A 23,133-nucleotide genomic window follows, 5' to 3' on the forward strand; every position below is an offset into this window, starting at 1 on the left:
TGAACATAAATGAGTTTGTACGAGCTCATGTTCACGAGCGTACACGAGCTAAGCCCAACATTGCTCTAGATTGGCTTGTTTATTAAACGAGCTTAGAAATCCAACTCGAGTTCGGCTCATTTGTTTAACGAACAAGCCCGAGCCGAGCCCGAACTGTTCATGAACAACTCGGTTCATTTGCAGCCCTAGCTATGTGCATCATTTGGCACCTAAAATTCTAAAATACTCTCTCTCTCTTTTTTTCTTCCAAAAATGCCCCCGTACCTTGGATTTATATACTACTATGTACATGCATCACCATTGATGAACAAAAACTTCAAAATTTATTAATATATTGAAAAAGGTTTTGTGCAATCAATTCCAATAAAATATATATATATAAATTGGGGCTTGTTTGGTTTGTAACTATGGAAACAATTTTTTATTCTTGAAAAATTGAAAATAGAAAATTGTATAAAAAATTCTGTTTGGTTCAGTTTTATGAAAACTCCGTTATAAAAATGTCTGTTTTCAGAGAATAATCTTTTATAGTTTCTTAAGCTATTCTTTGTTTTTTGAATTTCTGATAATTGTTTTCAGAGTTACAAACCAAGCATGTTCTTGATTTTCACAAATACATGAAGAGATGGTTTAGTGAAGATCAAAGTTGGGAGGATGAGGTCGGTGATTGGTTCTCTCGACGAATGACTCTATCTATTAATAAACATATATGTATCCCAGTATACATACATTTCGAGCAGATATCCCATACATAGATTATGATATATCGTACTTGGAAGTATAAATATGCAAAGATGAGAGAGAAGACAGAGAGTAGAGGTGATGGAGTTAATTTTATTCCATGACATATATTATGTGGACTGATTAATGGTGCCCAAGCGACATGAGAGGAGAGGGAGGGAGGGAGGGATGGATGGATGGATGGATTAGGCCATTGAATGCACATAAAAGAGATGATATAGAGACGATGGAGGTTTGACATGAGCTATATGCAGCTCAACTAAGAGAACGTGACCTTATTCATTCAACGTTTGAGGACCATGCCTCATCCTCCATATATAACTCTACTCTAACAACTTCCTCATTTATACAAACCATAAAAGAAATTTATATAATCACTGCAACAGTTATTGTTTTTAAAGTTAATTATTACTAGAGTGGGGTGAGCTGGGTAGCCCATCTGATATGAGAGTTCAAGTTTGACTTACTTATACTCCCCTTAAAAAAAACTATCCGACTACAGGCACAAAGAATTGATCTCTTGCTCCCCATCAATTTCTATTATGAGCAAATATATATAAATTAAGTAAAAATATATTCATCAAATAATCATACTAGTTAGACAATTATTATTTTTAAATATTTAGAGAGCTTATAATTCCGTAAAACTTCCTAGATGTTGTTAAACAGTTACTAGTATTATGGTGGTATTCAAACGGCCTTTCCCCTTGATTTTGGGCCTTCTAAAAATTTGAAAACAAAGTTGGGAACCTAGTAAGAGTAAAAAACAGTAAATTGTTTGAAAGAGAACTTGGTCCAAATTCTGCGAAAGCCCAACCCAATAGTTGACTCAAATTGGCCCGTTCATATTGGCATATACATATGTTAGGGTATATATTTCGTCGGGTTCGCGCCCTCACCAAATTAGCTTCTAATTCCAATTTTCCATATCTACCACTGAGGTGAGATTTGTGTGTGTGTGTGTGTGTATAAGTGTAAGATTCTCAGAGACAGAACCCTAACCTTAGAACTCAAGCCATTCAATCGCCTTATCTCACTTGTCAGCAACTTGAGATTCTTCATAATTTGTACGCTCTAAAACCCTCTCTCTCTCTTTCTCGTTGTTAGATACGCATTGGATGATGATGATTTTACAGTTTTTTTATTTTATTTTTATAGTTCGAATCTTTGAATTGGTTCTTTTGAATCCGAAATCCGAATGCTATTGTTATTACGTTCTATTTTATTTGTGTTTCGTGGCGGTTTTAAGATCGCTGTTCAGGTCCCGATCCAATGTCCATAGGGTTTTAAACGGGTACTGCTGACCCGGTTGAAATTTGTACCCACATGCATGATCGGGTTGCTCTGGTCTGGTCACTGGTATATAGACTTGCCCTGATGATTTGACCCATACGGCAATACCTCTTCACCAAACCCAGTGGAGCTACTGGGTCCGATGGATCTGAGTTTTAAGGAGGGTTGGGCTATATATATATATATATATATATATATATATTAAAGCCTTGTGGTCTGTGTGTGGAAATTGGTGCGTATGAGGGTTGTACTGTCACTTGGAAATTTGGAATCCGTTTGGCTAGCAAAGCATGCTTCTTTTTGTTGTCTTAGAGTGATTTACATGTGATGTTACTCTCTAATATATATATATATATATATATATATATATATATATTTAAAAATAAAAAAAAAAAAAAAAATTAATCTGTGATGCTGGCTTGAACTTTTGGATTGTCTTATTTAATTACTACTGCTTTAGTTCTGCAAAGCTAAATAATAGCTTTGTTGTGTGGTCATATTGTTAACTACGGCTTAATATCAGCGTAATTCTTATTGTTACTACATTTGACTTACTCCGTCGTCAGCCATGCACAATATTACTGCTGTGGTGTGCTGCAATTATACAATTGAACCTTTTCTTTTGGAGGTTCTAACGAACTACAATCACGTGGACAACTTCTAAAACAATATTATTCTGTGGCATGCTGTGGTGATTAATTTTTGCACTATTGCCTTTTGTTGTATTCTGTAACAAATGCATGCATTAAGATCTCTCCATGTCTTAAATATATGGCCTTTTTGCCGTTTCCAGTTCAAATTAACATCTACCAAATCTGCCACAGACTCGAGTCATACAAGTCTCTTCTCAACTATTTACTATTTAGAGTCGGTTACATGAATGTTGTTTTCCCATTCTGCTTTACTTAAAGATTGATTTCCGTTTAAATAGTATTTTATTGTATCTTTTCTTAAATTTTTGGTCCTTCATTTAGCATAACTCTCAATGCATTACCCTCAATGTAAATCACCCCACTTTACCTGTGCAGCTATTGATTTTGATCATTTTGTCAAACATGCACACCGCCTTAGTCGATTCTCTTATTTTATCTTTTATAGGTGTTGCTCCAATCAGTCACCACTGTAATCATTTTTCAGTTTGTCATTTCTTGTCTAACCATACATCTATCTCAACATTTGCATTTTGGCTATGCTCATTTCATGAACATGTCATCTCTTAGTCATCACATTTTGTAATACACATTTAATTTTGTTAATGTGTATGCACATGCATGGACCTATATGCAACTCAGTGGGGGCAATTTTTCTATTTTTACTATTATACCCCCATTAATATTTCCTTTTTGAATTATATACCTATAAAATTTCACTATTGCCCTTCTCTCATAATTTTCTGGGTTCGTCTCTGTGTACGCATATGAAAGGATTTTTGAGCAAATCTCAAAAATACAATTTTTAGAGAATTTTATATTATTTGTATTGCATATCTTGAATTGTTCAAATTGTACATTTATTCATATGCAAATAGAACAGATATATTCTTTTTTGATAAGTGCAAATAGAAAAAATATATTCATGCTGATTTAGCTAATCCATTGAATTAATATGCTGAAAAACTTATTTTGCTATTGGCAAGTTTGTGTTGCATACTTATAATTAACAAGCATTATTATTACACAACTGCCTTACTTCAATTAGGCTTGAGCCTTGTATTGTGCGTTGCGCTTAGGCTCCAGAATACCTTTGGCGCCTTAGCGCACCTTGAGCCTTTAATAACCATGCCTCCCTACAACCAATGTTATTTCTAGATCCTTGTCCAGCATGTACCATCTCATACTGGCTAAAGTTCTTCTTACATGACCACTATAGTCTCCTAGAAATAATTACTTGCCTTTGAGTGGCTTTGAGTAATTCATCAATATGGTTCCAAATCATGCTTTAATTCGTATATATGTGGTCTAGTATATCTACTTTGTTTCGTCTTTTATTGATATTAAGTTTTGCTAGTTTGAATGGAAGACAATGTCTTAGAAAAGAAATATTTAACGCCTTTGTGTGAGGCATGTATTATTATGCACGGTAAGACGACATAAAGTAAACAAAAGACCAGACACATGGTTTTTTTGTCCTAGTTGACACATGGTTTTCATAGAATTAGCGGAGGCATATGATAGATTTTTAAGGGATTTCATTTGGTGGGCTTTAAAAAGGAGACAGGTTCTGAAAAAACATTAAAGATACTTTTAAGGAGACAAAGACTAGGGTTCGTAAGATATGCGGAGAGACTAGTGATTTCTCTGTAAAAGTTGGGTTAAACCAAGGTTAGCGTTAAGCCCATACCTACTTACAATAATTTTAGATGAAATAACAAAGAATACCTTAGAAGACATTCCATGGTTCATGTTGTCTGCTAATGACATAGTCCTATTGGATACTTTTAAGGAAGTCTTAGCAATAAAATTATAATATGGAGAAGTACTTTAGAGGCGAAAGGCCTAAAACCAATAAACTAAAAAAGATGACAATATAACTAATATAAATTAATATCAAAAGATTGCTAAATATAGTTATTTTAGAAACTTAGGGTCACTAATACAAAAGGATGGGGAGATAGATGGTGATGTAATAAGTAGGATTGGAGCAGGTTGGACAAAATGGAGACAAGCCAGTTGTATCTTATGTGATAAACGAATATCAAATAAATCAAAAGAAATTTTTATGGGACGGTTATTAGATCAACGATAGTATATAAATTGAATTCAAAAGATTGCTCAAAATAATTATTTTTGAAACTTAGGGTCACTAATCCGAAGTATGGGGACATAGATGGTGATGTAATAAGTAGGATTGGAGCAGGTTGAACGAAATGAAGACTAGCCAATTGTATCTTACGTGACAAACGAATATCAAATAAATCAAAAGAGAATTTTTATAGGATGATTATTAGATCAACAGTATTATATGAGGTGTTATGTTGGGCGTTAAAAAAGAAACAAGAACAACACATTCATGTATTTGAAATGATAATGCTAAGATGGATTATTAGACTAATTACAAGAGATAGGATTAAAAATCAATGTATGAGCAACTAGGAGAAGGTCTATTAATGATAAATTAAGAGAAAAAAGACATAGGTTGTATGGTTATATACAACGTAGATTCATAGATGCACCTCTGAGAAAAGGAAAAATTGTTTGCATAGAAGGTAAGAAATAGAGGCCGACCAAGACTCATATGGGACGAAGTGATTAGAAATGATTGTTAAAATAATAATAATCATAATAATAATAGGAGACATGGCTTGTAATTGAAAAAAAAAAGGAAAATGAGAATTCATGTGCCAACCACATTTATATTAGATAAAAGCAAGGATGATGATGAGGATGAGGAGTAGTAAAACGTCATAAAGTGACTTTGAAGTAAATGGGTTATGCATAATATGGTATGACTAAAGTGCCGTCAGGCAGCCTGTTTGGTAGATAGATATCCTCAAAACTGAGAAGGAAGTTACTTTGACCAAAAAGGGGTAGTTACGGTGTGGTACATTGACTAGTATGTGATATATATATATATATAGAGAGAGAGAGAGATGGCTGGGGACATTGGGTAGCTATTTTTGAAGTTTCCAAATTGGTTTTAAAAACCTTTTGAAAAAGTAGTTAACAAGAGGGAAAAATTCTTTTTAGCTGATGGAACTTTTAGGAATGATATGTAAATAATTTTCTTTAGCGTCCTTTTTGGTGCAATTGCAAAAGCTCGAGGATGTGAGTTCGTGTCTGAAGCAACAACTTTTTGCAAAATAATGCCAAATGTTAGGTTTGTCTCCTCCCAAAACACGCATGATGGGACCACACAATGTAAGGCCTTTTAAGATAAATAATTTTCCTTATATCTGATGCTCCAAAACTTTTATCTTTTGCTTTTGATAAAAAAAAAAAAAAATTTATGTACACTCAGTAGAGTCATTGGCTCATTGCTACAGGTATATTTGTTACTACACTTTTCTGAGTTAATGCCAATATGATGCTTTAAGTAGCTTTGGAAACATTCCAATAGTCTTGGCAGTCACCTTGCCTTTAAAGAATACAGTTTTAGCAAAAAGATATGCTTTTTTATTCTTATTGTAACATGTCAAAAAATTTAGCTGCATCCTAACTTTACCCTTTGCATTGAACATTTAAACTTCGTAATTCAATGTGAAACCACAAGCTTCATTTGATTTGTCATGCAGCCTTTTAATTACCATTTGTTGAGGCCTAGATTAAGTATTCTAGTACAGTGGTCACCTCCAACTGTGACTAGTCTGTGTCTTTAATATTGCTTACCAACTTATACAAAACTATAAATTCCCTGCTTTTGGCCTTTGTTATTATTTTTGTTTCGTATCTCACTGTTTGTTAAATTCCTTGTACCTCTTTTTAGTGTTTTTTTCTTACTATAAATTCCCTGCATGTGGCCTTTGTTATTATTTTTATTTCATAACTCACTGTTTGTTAGATTCCTTGTACCTTTTTCTAGAGTTTTTTCTTTCCACCCTAACCCTAACCCAAGCCCCACCCCCAACCCCACCCCCCCCGGGGTCTTCTGTCGCGCGCGCGCATGCGTAATTGAGAGATCTTTTAGTTGAGGTTGCTGGATATTTTCCCTGAGCATATTATCCAAGTGATATATATATATATATTTAGAATTTGTTGAGGTTGGTGGATATTTTCACTGGGCATATTATCCAGAAAATGATATAAAATCCTTTGACATGACTAGATGAATGTCTGCACCATTGTGGATGTGTTAAAATTTTATTTGCAAATGTATTTGCTTGTCTTATTTAAAGCATTTGGATTCTAATCGGGGGCTAGCTGGATCTCACCTTGGTGAAGGATGGGTACGGTGTTCACTGTGAGCTGTTTAATCGGTTCAATTATAGCTTTCAGTACAAGTTTGTTTCCTCACCCTGGTGATGGATCCATGAAGTTTGCACTATGAGCTGTTTTGATTCATTTGATCATGGCTCAAGTCTAATTTGTGGTTGCTCTAGATTTAGGGATTTTTGAATTATTTTGGCAATATTCAGGTGATTGAGTGAACACTATGCAAGTTTCATGATTTGAGGTAAATATGTTAGAATGTTAGCTTTTGTGTAGAATAAGAACAAAAATACTCCCTCCATCCCAAAATTCTTGACCATCTTTCTATTTTGGGATGCCCCAACATACATGTCCCATTCCAAAAATGGATGTACAATTTTTAGAACATTCCCAAACTATCCTTTTGACATTGATTTGATTAAACAAGTTCACTAACTGCAGAGTACTCCTTTGTCTTTTAACAAGGATAAATTTGGAAATTCACTCTTATCAATACAATAAAAAAGTATTAAAAATTCACTACCATAAAAAGTTGGATTCCCCAAACACCCCAAGAATTTTGGGTCAGAGGGAGTAGCTTTTATGTAGACTAAGGCTTTTTGTCCTAGCTTTTGTTGTAGTATCATACTCTATAAGTTCATTTTACTAATGTCGAGCATGAGGTAGAGGTCTCAGTGGCATTTTTATTAGATATTTTGCTGGACAAGTGTATGTAAATCCTTTGATTTCTGGATTGGAGTAAAATATCTGTTCTTGTTTAACTTGTCTTTAGATTTGGATGGCTCAATCCAAGATTAGTAGATGAGATCACTTTTCACGAATGGTTTGGATGATGATACAGCAGAACAGTTTTAAGATTGTGATTTAGCCTAGTGGATGATCTTATGGCTGCAATTGAATGTGTTGTTTTGATCAATGCTGACCCTTGCAAATATTTGATTTGAGACCAGAAATTTGGAAGTTCCAGCATTGTGGACTTGAGTTCCATGAGCTGTTGGGCTCGGAAACAATCACTAAAAAGGAAGAGAAGAATGGAAAAAATTACTCAAATTTGAAATTTTATTCTCCAAAATATTTTAAACTATATTAAAACACTTTAGAACTTCTCAATTCACCTCATACTTATGCAAGTTTTTGGCCCAAGAGTTACTTCTCCGACTATTTTTTAGTTGTTTGGACCCTAATTACAACTCATGCCAATAAACAAGAATAAAACACACTACACTAAAACCTGTAATCCCATCCAGTCCTCAACTTAACTAAAGTTCCTAAAACACCCTTGCAACAAGATAGATCAAATCAAACTATTCCCTCTCCCCACTTTCCAAGGCACTATCAACAGTCCTTTGCACCCCAAATAACCTCAGAACTTAGTCCATCAGATTAACTCATGCAAGCTCTTGAGAACTGTCACAGTTTTGGATGAAATATTGATGTCCAGGATTTTAGTAATCATCTAGGAATATCTTGCTCATTCATTACAAACATAATGTATTGTTTTGAGTTCAAGGAGGCTGAATTGCTAGAAAGTGAAAGCATTTCAATAAAATTCAAGCGCCATGCAATTTTGTGGTGGGATCATGTGGAAAGTACTTGGATGAAAGAAAAACATTGTTTTCCCCGGTTTGTCTGGGAGAACCAAAACTTGTAGTTGGTTATGATACAAAAGCGGTGGTAGGGACTTTTTTTTGTTAAAAAATATATATCAACCTTGTTTGGAGTTTTTCATCCAATTGCCAAGGGGATATCATGGCAAAGCACATGGATGAGTTCTATCCTTCTTGGAATATCAATTCCCTAAGAGAAACCAGAGTTAGTTAATTTCCATTACATCAGTAATCCTTAGGAGGTAATCAAAATTGAGATTGCCTTGTATACTTCTTGTTCTAATTAATTAAACAGGTCTGTAAGCATCCTAATGAATTTAAAAAAAATGTTAGTTGTTGAAATTAGTCGCTGGGGTCCTCTTGAGGAATCCCCTTCAAAATTAACGCACTAAGGTTCTCTGAATCCATGCATGGCATTATTTTTGCTTTATATTTTATTTTTTTGCCAATGCACTTCTCATGTCATTTAATAGAATCATGGATGACGGTTCCTATCATTTTTATATTGGAGTATTGGTAGCAGATTGCTTTTGTATTTTGTATCCACCTCTTCATGACAACATCTCCTCTCTCTCTCTCTCTCTCTCGCTGTTTGGGGAATGAAAAAGTTTTAAACCTTTTTTGGAAGCAGCGGGCGTGTTTGTGGAAATGAATGATATTAATTTCTAACACTTTTAACTTTTATCCATAATCCCATATACTAGAAAAATATTTGAAACTGTTCCCATGGCTTAAATTTATGTGTTTCATTGTGGCTTTGGATGGTAGTGTGTTTTATTTGATGGTTGTAGCAGTTTTCTATATATTTTGTCGTTTGTGTCCATAAAGAAACTTAGTTTGGTGTTTTAGTAACAATGAAAGTTTGTTTACTAAACTAATATACTTGCATTTCATTTTTATGTCGTGTAGATTTTGGTAAAATATCAGGTTCATGCCATGGAGATACCAGACGAGGCAGTCATTATCAATTCTAGTAGGTTAAAATCTGTTGTATGGAACGATTTTGATAGAATTAAAAATGGTGACACTTGTGTGGCTGTTTGTAGGCATTGTAAAAAGAAACTTAGTGGTTCAAGTACTAGTGGAACATCACATTTACGAAATCACTTAATCAGATGTCGGAGAAGATCAAACCATGACGTAGCTCAATTGCTTACTAAGGGAAAGAAAAAGGAAGCAACCGCTGCTCTTTCAAATTTTAGTCTTGATCAAGAGCTGAGAAAGAGTGAACAGTTTTACCCTGTGAATACCAAATTTGAACAGGAGCAGACAAAAGATGGATCCATCAACATTGGAAATAATAATTTTGATCATAAGCGAAGTCGGTTTGATCTTGCTCGCATGATCATCTTACATGGTTATCCTTTATCTATGGTTGATCACACTGGATTCAAAATATTTGTTAGAAATCTCCAGCCTTCGTTTGAGCTTGTGACATGCAATAGAGTTGAGGCTGACTGTATTGAAATTTATCTGAAAGAGAAACAGAAGGTGTATGAGGTGTTGGATAAATTGCCCAGTAAAATCAGCCTTAGTGCTGATATGTGGTCTACTAGGGAAGACACTCAGTACTTGTGTTTGACAGCCAACTACATTGATGATGCTTGGCAGTTAAAGAAGAAGATTTTGAATTTTATAATGGTTGATCCTTCTCATACGGAAGACATGCTGTCTGAAGTTATCATGACCTGTCTAATGGATTGGGATATTGATCGAAAACTGTTTTCGATGACATTTGATAGTTGTTCCACCAATGACAACATTGTACGTAGAATTACAGACCGGCTTTCGCAGAACAGGTTTCTTTTGTGTAAGGGTCAATTGTTTGATGTACGTTGTGCTGCAAATTGTATCAAGTTGATGGTTCAAGATGCTCTGGATGCACTATCTGAGGTAACACATAAGATTCGGGAAAGCATTCAGTACGCGAAAAGCTCACAAGCAACTCAAGAAAAGTTCAACGAGATGTGTCAGATAGCTGGAGTTGATTGCCAGAAGTGCGTTTTATTTCTTGATAATTCATTGCAATGGAATTCAACATATTCCATGCTTGAAGTTGCTCTAGAGTATAAAGATGTGTTCTCTCTCCTCCAAGTACATGATTCCATCTACACAACATGTCCATCTAATATAGAGTGGGAAAGAGCAAGTGTCATTACTAGCTACTTGAAGCTCTTTATTGAAGTTTTTAATGTTTTCACAGGGAGCAGGTATCCTACTGCAAATATATATTTTCCTGAGATTTGCCATATTCATTTGGAGTTGATTGAATGGTGCCAGAATTCAGATGTTTATATTAGTTCTTTAGCATTGAAGATGAAAAGCAAATTTGATGATTATTGGAAGAAATGCAGCCTGGCTTTGGCAGTTGCAGCCATCTTGGATCCCCGATTCAAGATGAAGGTCGTGGAGTATTACTATCCACAGATTTATGGCAGTAGCGCTCCAAATTGCATTGATATTGTTTCTAATTGTACGAAGGCCCTTTATAATGGGCATGCTATCTGCTCCCCATTAGCTTCTGGTGGTGATGGTCTGGCTTGTCATGTTGGTAATGGTGCTGGTAATGATTCTAAGGATAGGCTCATGGGTTTTGACAGATTCCTTCATGAAACTTCACAGAGTCAAAACATAAAATCAGACTTAGACAAGTACCTGGAGGAACCTCTTTTTCCTCGTAATGTTGATTTTAATATCTTAAATTGGTGGAAGGTTCACACACCAAGGTATCCCATCCTATCTATGATGGCACGCAATATTTTGGCAATATCCATGTCAAATGTTTCAATGGAGTCAGCTTTTGATACTGGAGATAAAGTGCTAGATCATTGTTGGAGTTCACTAAGATCGGAAACTGTGCAAGCTTTGATGTGCGCTCAAGATTGGATGCAAAATGAATCAGAAGGTTAGTTGATATTTATTGTTTCATATCTTTAGAGTTTCTCTAATTTTAGTAAGTGACTAACAATTTTGGTTTACATTACCGTGTCAGATTCCAGATATTCCTCAAGCCATTCTACCTTGGCGCTTTGCTATGATGCAAATTAACAAGTTTTTGGTATGCTTCTTTGGTTACCTTTGCGATCTTCTCATCGAGTATTTAGATATCTATCTGAAAACTCATATCTTATTTCAAATTCAATGTAGATATTTTTGGGTCATGTAAACATCACCTTTTCATATGGAGCTGGTTTAGGAATTTGAAATATTGTCGCAAAACCACTTTTTCCTTAGATGGAAGTGTAAGCACTAAAGTGAATTGCTTCCTTTTTAGGATCTAGCTTGAATCTAGAATCGGTATTTTCTGTATTTGATTGATGTTGGGGTTTGTGTATGAAGACGGATCCATATTAATGCCAGCAGGAACTTATCATTCCAATGCTACTGGATACTTAAAACGGTTGTTAACAAACCCAACATCAGCTCTTGTTTGAACTTTTTTTGTGAACCTTTTTTCCCAGCTACTTTCGAGCGAGAATTTGACAATTTGTGGAAATTATACAAAAGAAAAAAAAGAAGAAAATATGATGTGAAAGTTGAGGGGGCCAGGTTTGATAACTTAGTATCATAAGCTGTGGCAGTAATAAGTTGGAGTTGGTTGGAAAAACTACTATGCTTTTGTTCCGGTGAGTGAATGGGCATCTGTAGTGTGGTAACTGATTGAAAAGTGTGTTGAATCTGGATACCAGGTTGGAAAGAAATTTGCAGGTACGCATGGATTTATTGGTCATTGAAACTACTCGTCTTAGCTGGGTCTGGGTTCTTTATAGTGTGAGATGGTATTTTTTTTGGATGTCTACATCATCCATCCAAATGCATGTCTGTCAAACTGTTATTAAAACTGTTGTTTTCGGTAACACTGTTATTTTGTTTGCCTTATATTAATGTGTCCCTAATGAGTGTAATTCTGAAATAAAGACTGGTAGTTCTCTTCTGGAAGAAGATAAATGTTGGGGAGGGTTAGAATTAGCCTCTCCTATATGTTTGTCTAGTTGATGAATGTAGAACTTGAAATTCTTCGTCGGGAAGTGTCATGAATTGTATGATATTTCTTGAATTATTTATTCCTTTGAAGTAGTGAAATCATGTTAACTAGTTTAGTTAGATGGAAATAACAAGAAAAGAAAGGAAATTGTTTTTTTTTTTTTTGGATAAAACGAATGATTTAATGGGTTTAGGATTTGACAGAATCAAAATGGGATGAATTTGGTCATAGTTGAAAAGTTAAAGAGGGAGTTTGCACCACTTATGAACTTGTGTCATGGACGCTTGGCACTTGAGACAATCTGTGTCTCATTGGAGTGGTAGTTTGGCATTATTTTATTTCAAAAATGTGAATGTGAGAACAGAATGATATGTAAGCTTTCTGGTGTATCAAATTGACATAATAGAGATAGCAGCCAGTATTTTTGCTTCAAATTCAAATTTGGTTACATCACATTTGTTGGGTGGTCAAATTCACGGACAAAAGGGGTTCTCAACAACTCCGTAATACTTTGGTTACATCACATTTGTTGGGTGGTCAAATTCACGGACAAAAGGGGTTCTCAACTACTCCGTAATACTTATCTTCTCTTGTATCACGTTACAGTTGCAAGCAAAAGAGGAGGGATGGAAGAGTTATAGAAAGAAAAAATAAAATAAAATTCTATTATCTTCTCTTTTATTCAACTGAAAAAAAGAAGAAAATATACAATTACTTTCGTAATAATGTCTCATTCATCCATTCTTCTCTTCCTTCCATCTAATTTTTTTTCTTTCCTACCGAGCATAGCACTATGCTCCGTTTGGAGGATGGATGAGTCATCCTTTATGTTAGATTATAAAAGTAATATAATATCTTTTACCTACAAACTATTTACACTTATCCAGTTACCATGTATACCTTCACCTACCTAATTATCATGTATAGATGACTTGATCATTACCTATTTAATACAATAATATATTTATTCTCTTTCAATATTTCTAGTACTTCATATTTCACAAATTTTATTCCCTCTGACGTAATTTTTTTTTTTTTACAATAATACTTCAACATTTGGATAACAAGAATCAGATGCGAGCGAGTTCCTTTCAACAGACAGCCGAGGGAATGCCTCGGAATAGCCATTCTATAACAGACGTAGATCTTTTCTATTGACTGAAAAACTGAAATCTGAGTCTCTCATCCTATTATGGTCCTCAGTTAGAATGTACACTGTTCTCATCATCGTTTCACCTAGATAATTTGGTAACTAGGGTTTGGCAATGAAGGGCGAGGGCGGTGTACATTCTTTCGAGAATATAAGTATTGTCAAAAAAAAAAAAAAAAAAAAAGAGCCTTATCCTCTTAAAAAGTTAGGCTCGCTTGTATTGTATTTCCCAAAATAATTTTATGTTTTCTACTTCGATTTTCGAATAGAAAAATATTTATTTTGGTATGAAATTCTAACTATTATCGGAAAATCTTCACGGCTACATACCACATTATACTGCATATAAATATTCACCTTATATTTATTGGGGCTAAAGGGGTAAGAAATTAACAATATTCATATATTCATTCCATGGATTTAAAAAAAAAAAAAAAAAAAAAAAAAACAGAGCAGAGGTCGGTCGCTATTAGTAATCACTCAGCTAAACCCTGCAATTTGCAAATCTAGGGTTTAGTGTGTGGTGTAAACCGTGTAATACATTTGCTTTAGTACTAGGGTTTTGTCGGTGGAGTAGAGTGGTGTGGTGTGGTGTGGGTTTGAACTTGAAGAAGCCGCAGCGACCCATCGGCATTACTGATTAGAAGAAGAAGAAGAAGATGTCAGACTTCTTCCCAGTCCTACCTAGAGATGTGGTCATGGATATCCTTGCTAGATTACCCCTCAACACTCTCGTCCGATGCACCTCTGTGTGCAAATCATGGTACTCTCTCCTCATAAACCCTAGTTTCATCACCAAACACCTCAACCTTAACCTCAATCGATCTCCGCACCTTCGAATAGTTCGAAGCTACTCTGATTCTAATTCTCGAGAGCATTATTCAGTACGTTACGACGATGACCAAATTTTCCCCGAGTATGCAAAGCCTCACTTCCCATTGAAGAGCCATTGTAGCCATTATTTTAGGATAATCGGTGTATGCAATGGCCTCATATGCCTCTCCGACGATCAGTTTACGTATGTCAATGAACTCTTTCTCTGGAATCCTGCCATTCGAAAGATGATGCCCCTTCCACGAGTTCGTGTCACCTTTCAATCGCATGGTCCATTCCAGCATACCATTGGCTTCGGTTTTGATCCCCTCACCCATGATTACAAGGTCATCCGGATTGTGCATCTCGTGTATGATTTCTACAACCCACCGAAGACTGAGATTGACATTTTCAGTCTCAGCACCGGCACTTGGCGCAACATCAGTCATGTCCCTTTTCCTCTTCCAGATATCATCATCAATGAGCGGGCTCCCCAGGCTTTTCTCAAAGGGGCTGCCCATTGGATTGCTTCCTCTAAATCATCGCGTAGTTATGCCTTCGGCTTCTTGATCTTGTCCTTCCACATGGCTCATGACCAATTTGGTCAAATTAAGCTGCCTCATAACATCACTGAAGATGCCAATCCCTACCTCATGGCAGGTATTGGTTTTCGTGTTGCTAAGTTTCAAGAATCACTCGCTCTCATGCACCTTACTGGTACTTATCGAGACCATACTTGCTGCATATGGGTGATGAAAGAGTATGGCGTAGCCGAGTCTTGGACCAAACAATTCAATATTGATATCACTGGATCATTCAGTAGTGTAGCTGGCTTCACAAGGAAAGGTCAACTTCTACTCCAAAATTCTGCTGGTTACCTGGTAGCTCATCATCCCCAACCCGAACGATTAACGGATCTTTTAATTCATGGCTCTACAAATTCAGCGTATTTGCACACCTCATTTTATGCAGATGCTTACACGGAGAGCCTAGTTTTACTTGGAAACAGATTTTCTGAAACTACTGGCACTTCTCCTCAGGAATCATCACCTGGGGCTGAGGATGTTAAAGGAGGGAGTGGAGCTGAGGAAAACAGGCAAGAAGCACAGTGTCACTTATACTTACATACATTTCATATTTGCTAGTATTTGCTCATTTCTATTATTGCTTTGCTAATTTCTATTATTGCTTCTTATGAATGTCAAACCACATTTTAATATATTTGTTATCATTACCTTAGCAGGACGCTTAAACTCAAAAGTTTTATGGCCAATAATTGTTGGAGTAATAATTATTGTACATCTTGATATCGCATTGTGTCATTTGTGCAAGAAATGTTGTCTTTCAGGTTTGTGACTGGGGTGAAAAATGAAAATGAGGAAACAAGTGAAGATGGAGGAGAACTATAAAAAAGAGTAGAAGTTGCATAGTGAACTCTTCCTTTGCTTTCAGTTAATTTTACTTTGCTTACAATATATAAACTATATATCAATGTAGTTAAAAACTTTCTTTGTGAAAGATCTAACTCACTCAAGATGCTTGTAACTCTTGGAGCATTTAGGTTTGATTTGAGCTTTCTTTGGGAAAGATTTAAGTCACTCATAATGCTTTTGAACTCTTGGAGCATTTGGGCTTGATATGCCTGTTATTTGGAAAATATTGTGACTTATCCATTATTGCTTATCTTTTGATGCCATTACATCTTTCTTGATTTTGTTTTACGGTATGAGCCACCTTATAGTATATGAATTAAGCTGTCAAGAGCAGCTTCTTTAGGTTGTGTTGCTGGATTTCGAGAAGCATTGAGAAGTCACTAGTTGGTGATATTTTGTATGAAATCATAATTCGTTTCCCTTTGGCTTGGATGGTGCTCGCCATGGTTATGGTCAGCTTGTTTTCCTTGCTAGCCAGTCTTGAGTTCAAACTCGAGCTACAATTAGCACTATTCACCCCTATTATTCTGCTGCTCCTTTGACACAATTATGGCCTTCATGCCACTTATTACCATGTTTAAGCTCCAACCATTTCTTTTCACCTTCTCTAATTGTAGCTCTAGTTTTCGCTTTAATCTTATGCCCTATTGGAAGGCAAAACTTTAGATCTAGCTCATATAGGAAGTTGCATAACAAATCTGATAATTCTAGTCAACTAGAAAAGAATCTGGCAGTTATACATAGCCCACGTAAGGTCACAAAGTCAGAAGTTGGTTCTCTTCCCTTTGGAGTACTAAGTCGGTTCAGTTCTATTTGGAGAAATAGAGAGATAATTATTTTAAATTAATGTACATATTTTATTCTTGGGCATTGAGTCATGATTGGCTGGTTTTCCAAATTATCCAAGTATTGAAATTTAATTATCTGTCAGTCCCAGGTCCTCTTTTCTCGTGAATATCCTTTCTTTGGGAAACTTTTTTGTCACTCGTGATCCTTTTGAACTCTTGGAGCATTTGGACTTGATATGCCTAATAGATGTTATGCTTAAAATATTGTAAATTATCCATTATTGCTATCTTTCTTTTGTTGTCATTATATATTTCTAGATTTTGTTTTATGGTATGAACAACCTTAACTATATGAATTAAGTTGTCAAGAGCAGCTTCTTTAGGTTGAGTTACTGGGTTTCGAGCCAAGCATTGAGAAATCACTAGTTGGTGATACTTTGTACGAAATCATTGCTAGTTTTCCCTTTGGCTCGGATGATGCTCGCCATGGTTATAGTCGGCTTGTTTTGCTTGCTAGCCAATCCTGAGTTCAAACTTTCCTCAGCTGTATCTGCTAATCAGCATGCTTGTAAGCCTAATGGTCAAACAAGGTTTGTTCAAGTTTGGTTCGCTTACTTAATGAGCTCGGAATTGTTAATTAAATTATGCTCGCACTTCGCTAATACACACTGGCAGAACTCTAACGAACTTGGATTTGAGCTGTTTGTAAATTGCTTGTTTCATTTGTACCCGTTCTTACAGGCTAAAGCACCAGTTCCATGTGCCACTGCATAATAGGATTAGCACATCTAATTGATGAAAAGACTATCCTCTAGACATCTGACATTATAGTAAATTAATTAACTTGAATGTATTTCAAGAGTTGTGCTATTCACGCCTTATTATTGGTATGGCCTTCATGCCACTTTAATTCAAGCATGTCTAAGTATCAACCATTTCTTTTCGCCTGCTCTAATTGTAGTTCTAATTTTTATTTTACTCTTATGCCTTCTTGGAAGGCAAAACTTTAAAAGGATCTAGCTCATAGGAAGTTGCATAACAAATCTGATAATTCGAGTCAACCAGAAAAGAACCTGGCAGTTATGGATAGCCCATGTAAGGTCACAGTCTTAAGTTGGTTGTCTTCTTCTTGGAGTACTAAGTTGGCTCTGTTTTATTTGGAGAAATAGAGTGAGATAATTATTTTAAAGTAATGAAAATATTTTATTCTTGGGGCAGGGAGTCATGCTTGGTTGGTTTGCCAATTTATCCAAGTACTGACATTTAATAATCTGTCCTCTTTTCTTGTGAATATCCTCTGTTGGCCTGATACAAATTCGTTTTGATGACACAAATAAAAATCAATTACTTTCCATGTCCATGTGAAACCCACTTCTAGAATTGCTTATACCTTTGTGCTCTAAGTCTTCTGATAGCTACATATCTTCATTGATAGCTCATGCTTTTTATATCCTGTAATTTGAGTTAATACTATCTTTGATGTGATGTGTTTCTTGATGTTATTCTGAGGTACATCAATCTTATATATTGTTGATTCATGAAATTCTATAGTTTGTTTTTTATCTACATGTGGCAAAGGCTTACAATGTAAAAATTGATGACTGTTGAGACTTATGAAATGTGGCTTGGTTGGATGACATGGATCAAGGGAAGAATTCAGAGAAATTATATATATATAGTGTTTTTTTTTTTTTTTTTTTTTTTTTTTCTCATAAATATATGTGTTGTTTTACTAACGATCTCAACTCTGCTTAAAACGTATTTTTGTAAGCAAGGTTATAGTTCTATTTGGCTGCTCTATTGTTTTGGAGCAAAGTGGTAATATCAACTAAGCAGAAAATAGAATCTAATTACCATTGATATCTGTCGAGATGCTGCTGGATTTTCCTGTGCTGCATGAAATTATTTCTCCTGAGAAATTTGATGTTTCCCAGAAATGCTTGTGGAATAGTTGTTGTGATTGAATACTTACAATTGTTTGATGTTTAGGGAATCCCCATCTCTATTGATAGAGAAACTTATCATGTTGAAAGCATGCTCATGAAGACTTCATATTTTTCTGGAAACAGAAAACCTGCTTCTGAAATTGGTGGTGGTTAACTGTCTCCAGTTATGAGAAGGGAAGTTTTCTTTTGTCTGAAAATTTGGTTTTTGTAAACTAGTTGGTATGTCTCTTGCGGAAATTTGGTTTATCTTGAGGTAGATAGATCTATATATTTCAAAAAATTCTCTTCAGGTTTTCACTGTGCAGTTGGAGTATTTTGGTTACACACATGCGCACACACGCAATACCCATGCCCATGCCCATGCCCATGCCCATGCCCATACCTGGAAAAGAAAATTAGGACTGTATCCCTGCACCTCTGAAGAGGGAGTCAGAATCCCAAGATGTGGTTTTGGCACCACTTTGCCTTCTCAACTAAACCCTAGCACAGCTATAATCCTTTTTTGGATGCAATTTCTAAACATATATAATAAAAATTTTGTGAACCATGCATGTGTTTGTCATTGCTTTGCAATGCCTGTTTCTTTGGTCTAATGGAGGATTTTCATTATATTGGAAATTGCAACTCTGTTCATGATCAAGAGTTTGGCTGAATTGGTGATCCTCACATGAAAACAAAACTAGGGCACCTTGCATATACTCATGTTTTAGGAACACCCTCTTTATGAAGGTTGGTTTGGAATTTTATGCATTTGGAAAGGTTCCCATTCAATGTGCATGATCTTGCCAAGATCTCCCCCTTCCCTGGTTTTGCAAAAACTTAAAATAACAAAATTGTTCTACTTACAATATTTCAGAATACTAAATATATTTCTTTCTTTTTCTTGTTTTAGAATCGCTAGATAATATGGCTCTTTATATGGTGCAAAATGTTAAAAGTTATGCCAAATGAATATTAGGACACCGCCATTATAAAAAATAATGCTATAAAATAGGTACCTTTTCATTTTTTTATTTTTTATTTCCCCTTGAACACTATATTTAGATGGGACCACTATTGAATTATTCAATTATGCTATTTATACTTGATGCAATTAGTGTCTTGAATTTGGCAAATAATTGTTGGATTTAAATCGTGAGAGCAAGTATTGAGTCATGTGGCTTGTTGGTGTCTGCCTCTGCACCGATTAGAAGTGTCTTTTTAAGATCCATAAAAGATGGAGATTGGAAATGGTGTATTTCCAACCATGTACGTGAGTACACCTTAGTTTTGTACACTCACGAGAGAAGTCGAAGGAGCTGTTGATTTTCAGGGAAAGTCCAGTTAATTTAATTTTCACATGCACAAATATTTACAGGTTTATTATATGTTTGTGAGGATAATATGTATTTTGGCTTGTTTTCATATATAATCACACCCCTTTCATCATCAATTATTTTCTTTCCATGTCGTCTTGTATTTGTTTTCACTTGTTTTTTTTATATTATTATTTAAATCCAGTTCATATTTCTCTTAAAGGAGAGAAATGTATATAGTAAGATTGTGACAGGAAATATCTCATTTATGGTATTAGGTATGGGCATTGAAGGCCTACTGCACCTTTCACCATCATTTTGATGTTCCAAGGTAAACATCATATATGTTGCAGTTGTGGTCCAGAGCTTTCAAAGAATATTAGTGACCTTGGACTATAGCATGTACTACCTGCACTGGTGGTGTCTCTCTCTCTCTCTCTCTCTCTGTATATGAATGTGTATATGAATGTGGAGAGGAAAACCAAAGGACATTTTCATTTTAGCTGCCATTTGTCTTCATTAATATTTGCTCTGGTTTGTGGGTTGCACCTATATTGATTGAGGGAGTATTGTGGGTGCTACAATGGATATAACATGTAACAAAATTGTTTCTACACAGCAGGAGATATGTAGAACAAAACAAAATAATGGGTTGTAGAGGCAAAGCACATCTATGAATATTATTTTAAGCATGGAGCGGGGGTAATATATGTTTCGAGGAATTGAATGTTTATTTTAGGGGTCTGGCCTGGTGGTTGAGTAGTTGAATACCATTTCATGATGGTCTTCTATGGTCAGTAGTTCAAATGGACATGGTCCTTGAGAATTGTTTAAAGGAAGTTCCTCTTGTTTTTTTTAGGAGTATTATTATTAATTAGGGTCTGAAGATGGAGAGGATTGACAACAAGCAATTTCTAAGCCTGGATAAATTTTTTTTTGGTTGTTGGCGAGAAACTCACACATTTCATTTGAAGACTCGAACTTTCACCATTTACTTTGAGAAGTAGAGGAGATACTACGGGACCACAAGACTCTTGATATCTAAGCCTATATTAATGGAGTTCTAATCTAATAGGAGTATATATTAGATGTAAAATTGGATGAATTATTAGATCGTCCAGCATCATTAATACTTGGTGGGTCAATTCAATTATTAAGACTCTCGAATCGAAAAAAATATTCTATCAAAAATATATTATTATATTATAAAAGAATTTGAACAACTGGTTCAACAAGTGTCAAATGGTCCTGTATGAGGTAAGGATCAACTCCAAGACCAAAAATAAATATATGCTAGTTTCATTGTCTTTGTGTGCAACAACATCAAGCCACTAATTCTGCCTTGTAGTATATATTTATATATGAATATGCTTACTATGTTCATTTATGCCACAATTTAAATTTTGTATTATCCAATAGTGGCATTTTGAATTCCTGGATTAACGCCATCATGCATTTATTTAAGTTGTCTTCAAGACAACTCAGTCCCTTATTTTCTTCAACAACGTAACTAACTAATTTGATTTTATTTTAATTTTACGCAATAATTGATTGGGTATTTATGCTTTTATGTATTATTAGTTTTAGAATAAGTCTAAGGTGTTTGTCTTCTCAGAATTCTAGAAGTGGATGGTAATTCCCCATTACTTAAAATAGCAATCTATTCAGCCCAAGTTTGGTCACTGCCAAATGCCACGTGGATACGAGTGCAAATGCCTAGAGACGAGAGAGAGATATTCATCTCCCATTATTAGAAAAGAATTTAAAATTAAATTGTCCAGCCAACAAATGCATATACCTTTGAGATTTTGACAAGCATGCATCATCAAATCTAAATGAGAATGAAAGAGGGGAGTGAGATAACTTTCTATAAAATAATATAAGGTGCCTCTTTTCTGTATATGTTGGTTGACCAAAGTCATTCTTCAAGACCAGTCATTTCCGTGATCAATAGGGTAACAAAGAGAAGGCATTTGAACCACATTTCATCATTCATATTCTCCTTTCTCATAACGTATTGATCATCCAAGACTTCTTGTTCTATTTGTTTATATAGTTAGCCAAGTCTCACTCATTCCCAAAGCTCTATAAATTCATTCCAAGAAAGCGGCCGTTAACGGACAAGTTTGTTGAAGATTTTGTAGGAATTTTAAACTACACAGAGATTTTTTTGGCACTATATGAATAATACAAGTTATTTATTTATTTATTTTTTGCACTTAATCCTTTTTTGTTAGACAAGAGATATATAATAATGCAAAATTGATTGTCCCAAGCACCAAATTAAGAGAAGCCTAATTTATCTACTTCGAAGACATTATGGACCGGTCCTTGTGTAATTTCTACCTATACCTATGCATGCCGTGTTATAATCAAGTTCTTTTTAATTTTACGATAAATTATTAGATGGTCCTGGCATGGTCCATTTTCAATTCAGATGATTGTCCAGATTTTTTTGTAATATATTAAATACACTTTTGTGGAATTATTTTTTGAATCCAAGAATCTAAATTTAACTGGTTCACCAAATGTCAATGAATCAAGAACATCTAATAATTTATAAGGCCCTCAAATATTGAAATATATGATGTAAACACACACACACATATATATATATATTTATTTGAGCTGAAAGTATGATAGATGGAGATATACGCACGGACTCCTTCTAATGTTGCCATAAATGAACCAAAGAAGTTACACAAAATTAAGTTTAACAGGACATCACATGCGAGTCTTCATTTACGTCACAAGCCCTCAATGGATGTAATGAATAAATTCTAATAATGTAAGAGAGAAAGAGGTCGGGGTTGTGAAAAGTTTTCAACCACAGTAAGTAAGGTAAGCTAGGAAAGAGAGATGTTGAATAAAGGAAAATTATCAGACACCTTGTGATTTAAGTGGTATTTCTTATATTTTTTTAAAATGGATGATAAGAGTTGAGTCTCTAAAAAAAAATAAAGTGGGTGTGTGAGTGGTGTGTATGTATTTTTTGTCTATAAAATAATAAAAGAAAATTCAAAAATTGAAAAAGCTAGCATATAACATGAAAGGTTATCTCATTTTTGTTTTAATTCCTGCCGTGCGTACTCTAATTTGGAATGGAAGGATAAGTGCAGAGAAGCTTAATTCACCAAGCAGCTAGCTATATAGTCATTATCTCCCTCCCTTTTTCCCATACCTGAGAGAAAATGGACGGTTGTTGGACTTGATAGAT

At 35.0% G+C, this 23,133-nt stretch overlaps 2 protein-coding genes across 4 annotated transcripts; both read left to right on the forward strand.

Annotated features, from left to right (window-relative positions):
* The first annotated feature begins 1,637 nt into the window (after nucleotides 1-1,637).
* Nucleotides 1,638-11,815, forward strand: LOC132308996 (zinc finger BED domain-containing protein RICESLEEPER 1-like). Its single transcript, XM_059807336.1, has 3 exons — nucleotides 1,638-1,808; nucleotides 9,416-11,411; nucleotides 11,499-11,815. Exons 2-3 carry the CDS (start codon nucleotides 9,443-9,445, stop codon nucleotides 11,552-11,554), a joined length of 2,025 nt encoding a protein of 674 aa, XP_059663319.1. The 5' UTR covers nucleotides 1,638-1,808; nucleotides 9,416-9,442; the 3' UTR covers nucleotides 11,555-11,815.
* Nucleotides 11,816-14,138: 2,323 nt separating this feature from the next.
* On the forward strand, nucleotides 14,139-20,976 carry LOC132308997 (F-box/kelch-repeat protein At3g23880-like). 3 transcript variants are annotated; one of them, XR_009482527.1, is made up of 3 exons: nucleotides 14,139-15,335; nucleotides 15,427-15,550; nucleotides 15,803-20,976. XR_009482527.1 is itself a non-coding variant. In XM_059807337.1 (2 exons), exons 1-2 carry the CDS (start codon nucleotides 14,301-14,303, stop codon nucleotides 15,861-15,863), a joined length of 1,311 nt encoding a protein of 436 aa, XP_059663320.1. In that variant the 5' UTR covers nucleotides 14,139-14,300; the 3' UTR covers nucleotides 15,864-20,975. The 3 variants fall into 3 exon arrangements, 2 of the variants coding, with proteins under 2 accessions (XP_059663320.1, XP_059663322.1); XM_059807337.1 differs by having other exon boundaries at nucleotides 14,139-15,550; nucleotides 15,803-20,975; XM_059807339.1 differs by lacking the exon at nucleotides 15,803-20,976 and having other exon boundaries at nucleotides 15,427-15,730.
* The last annotated feature ends 2,157 nt before the right edge of the window (nucleotides 20,977-23,133 follow it).

The sequence above is a fragment of the Cornus florida genome, unplaced genomic scaffold (assembly GCF_030987335.1).
Source record: "Cornus florida cultivar Cherokee Brave unplaced genomic scaffold, ASM3098733v1 CherokeeBrave_3.0.0_Hap2_Chr05, whole genome shotgun sequence".
NCBI lineage: Eukaryota > Viridiplantae > Streptophyta > Magnoliopsida > Cornales > Cornaceae > Cornus > Cornus florida.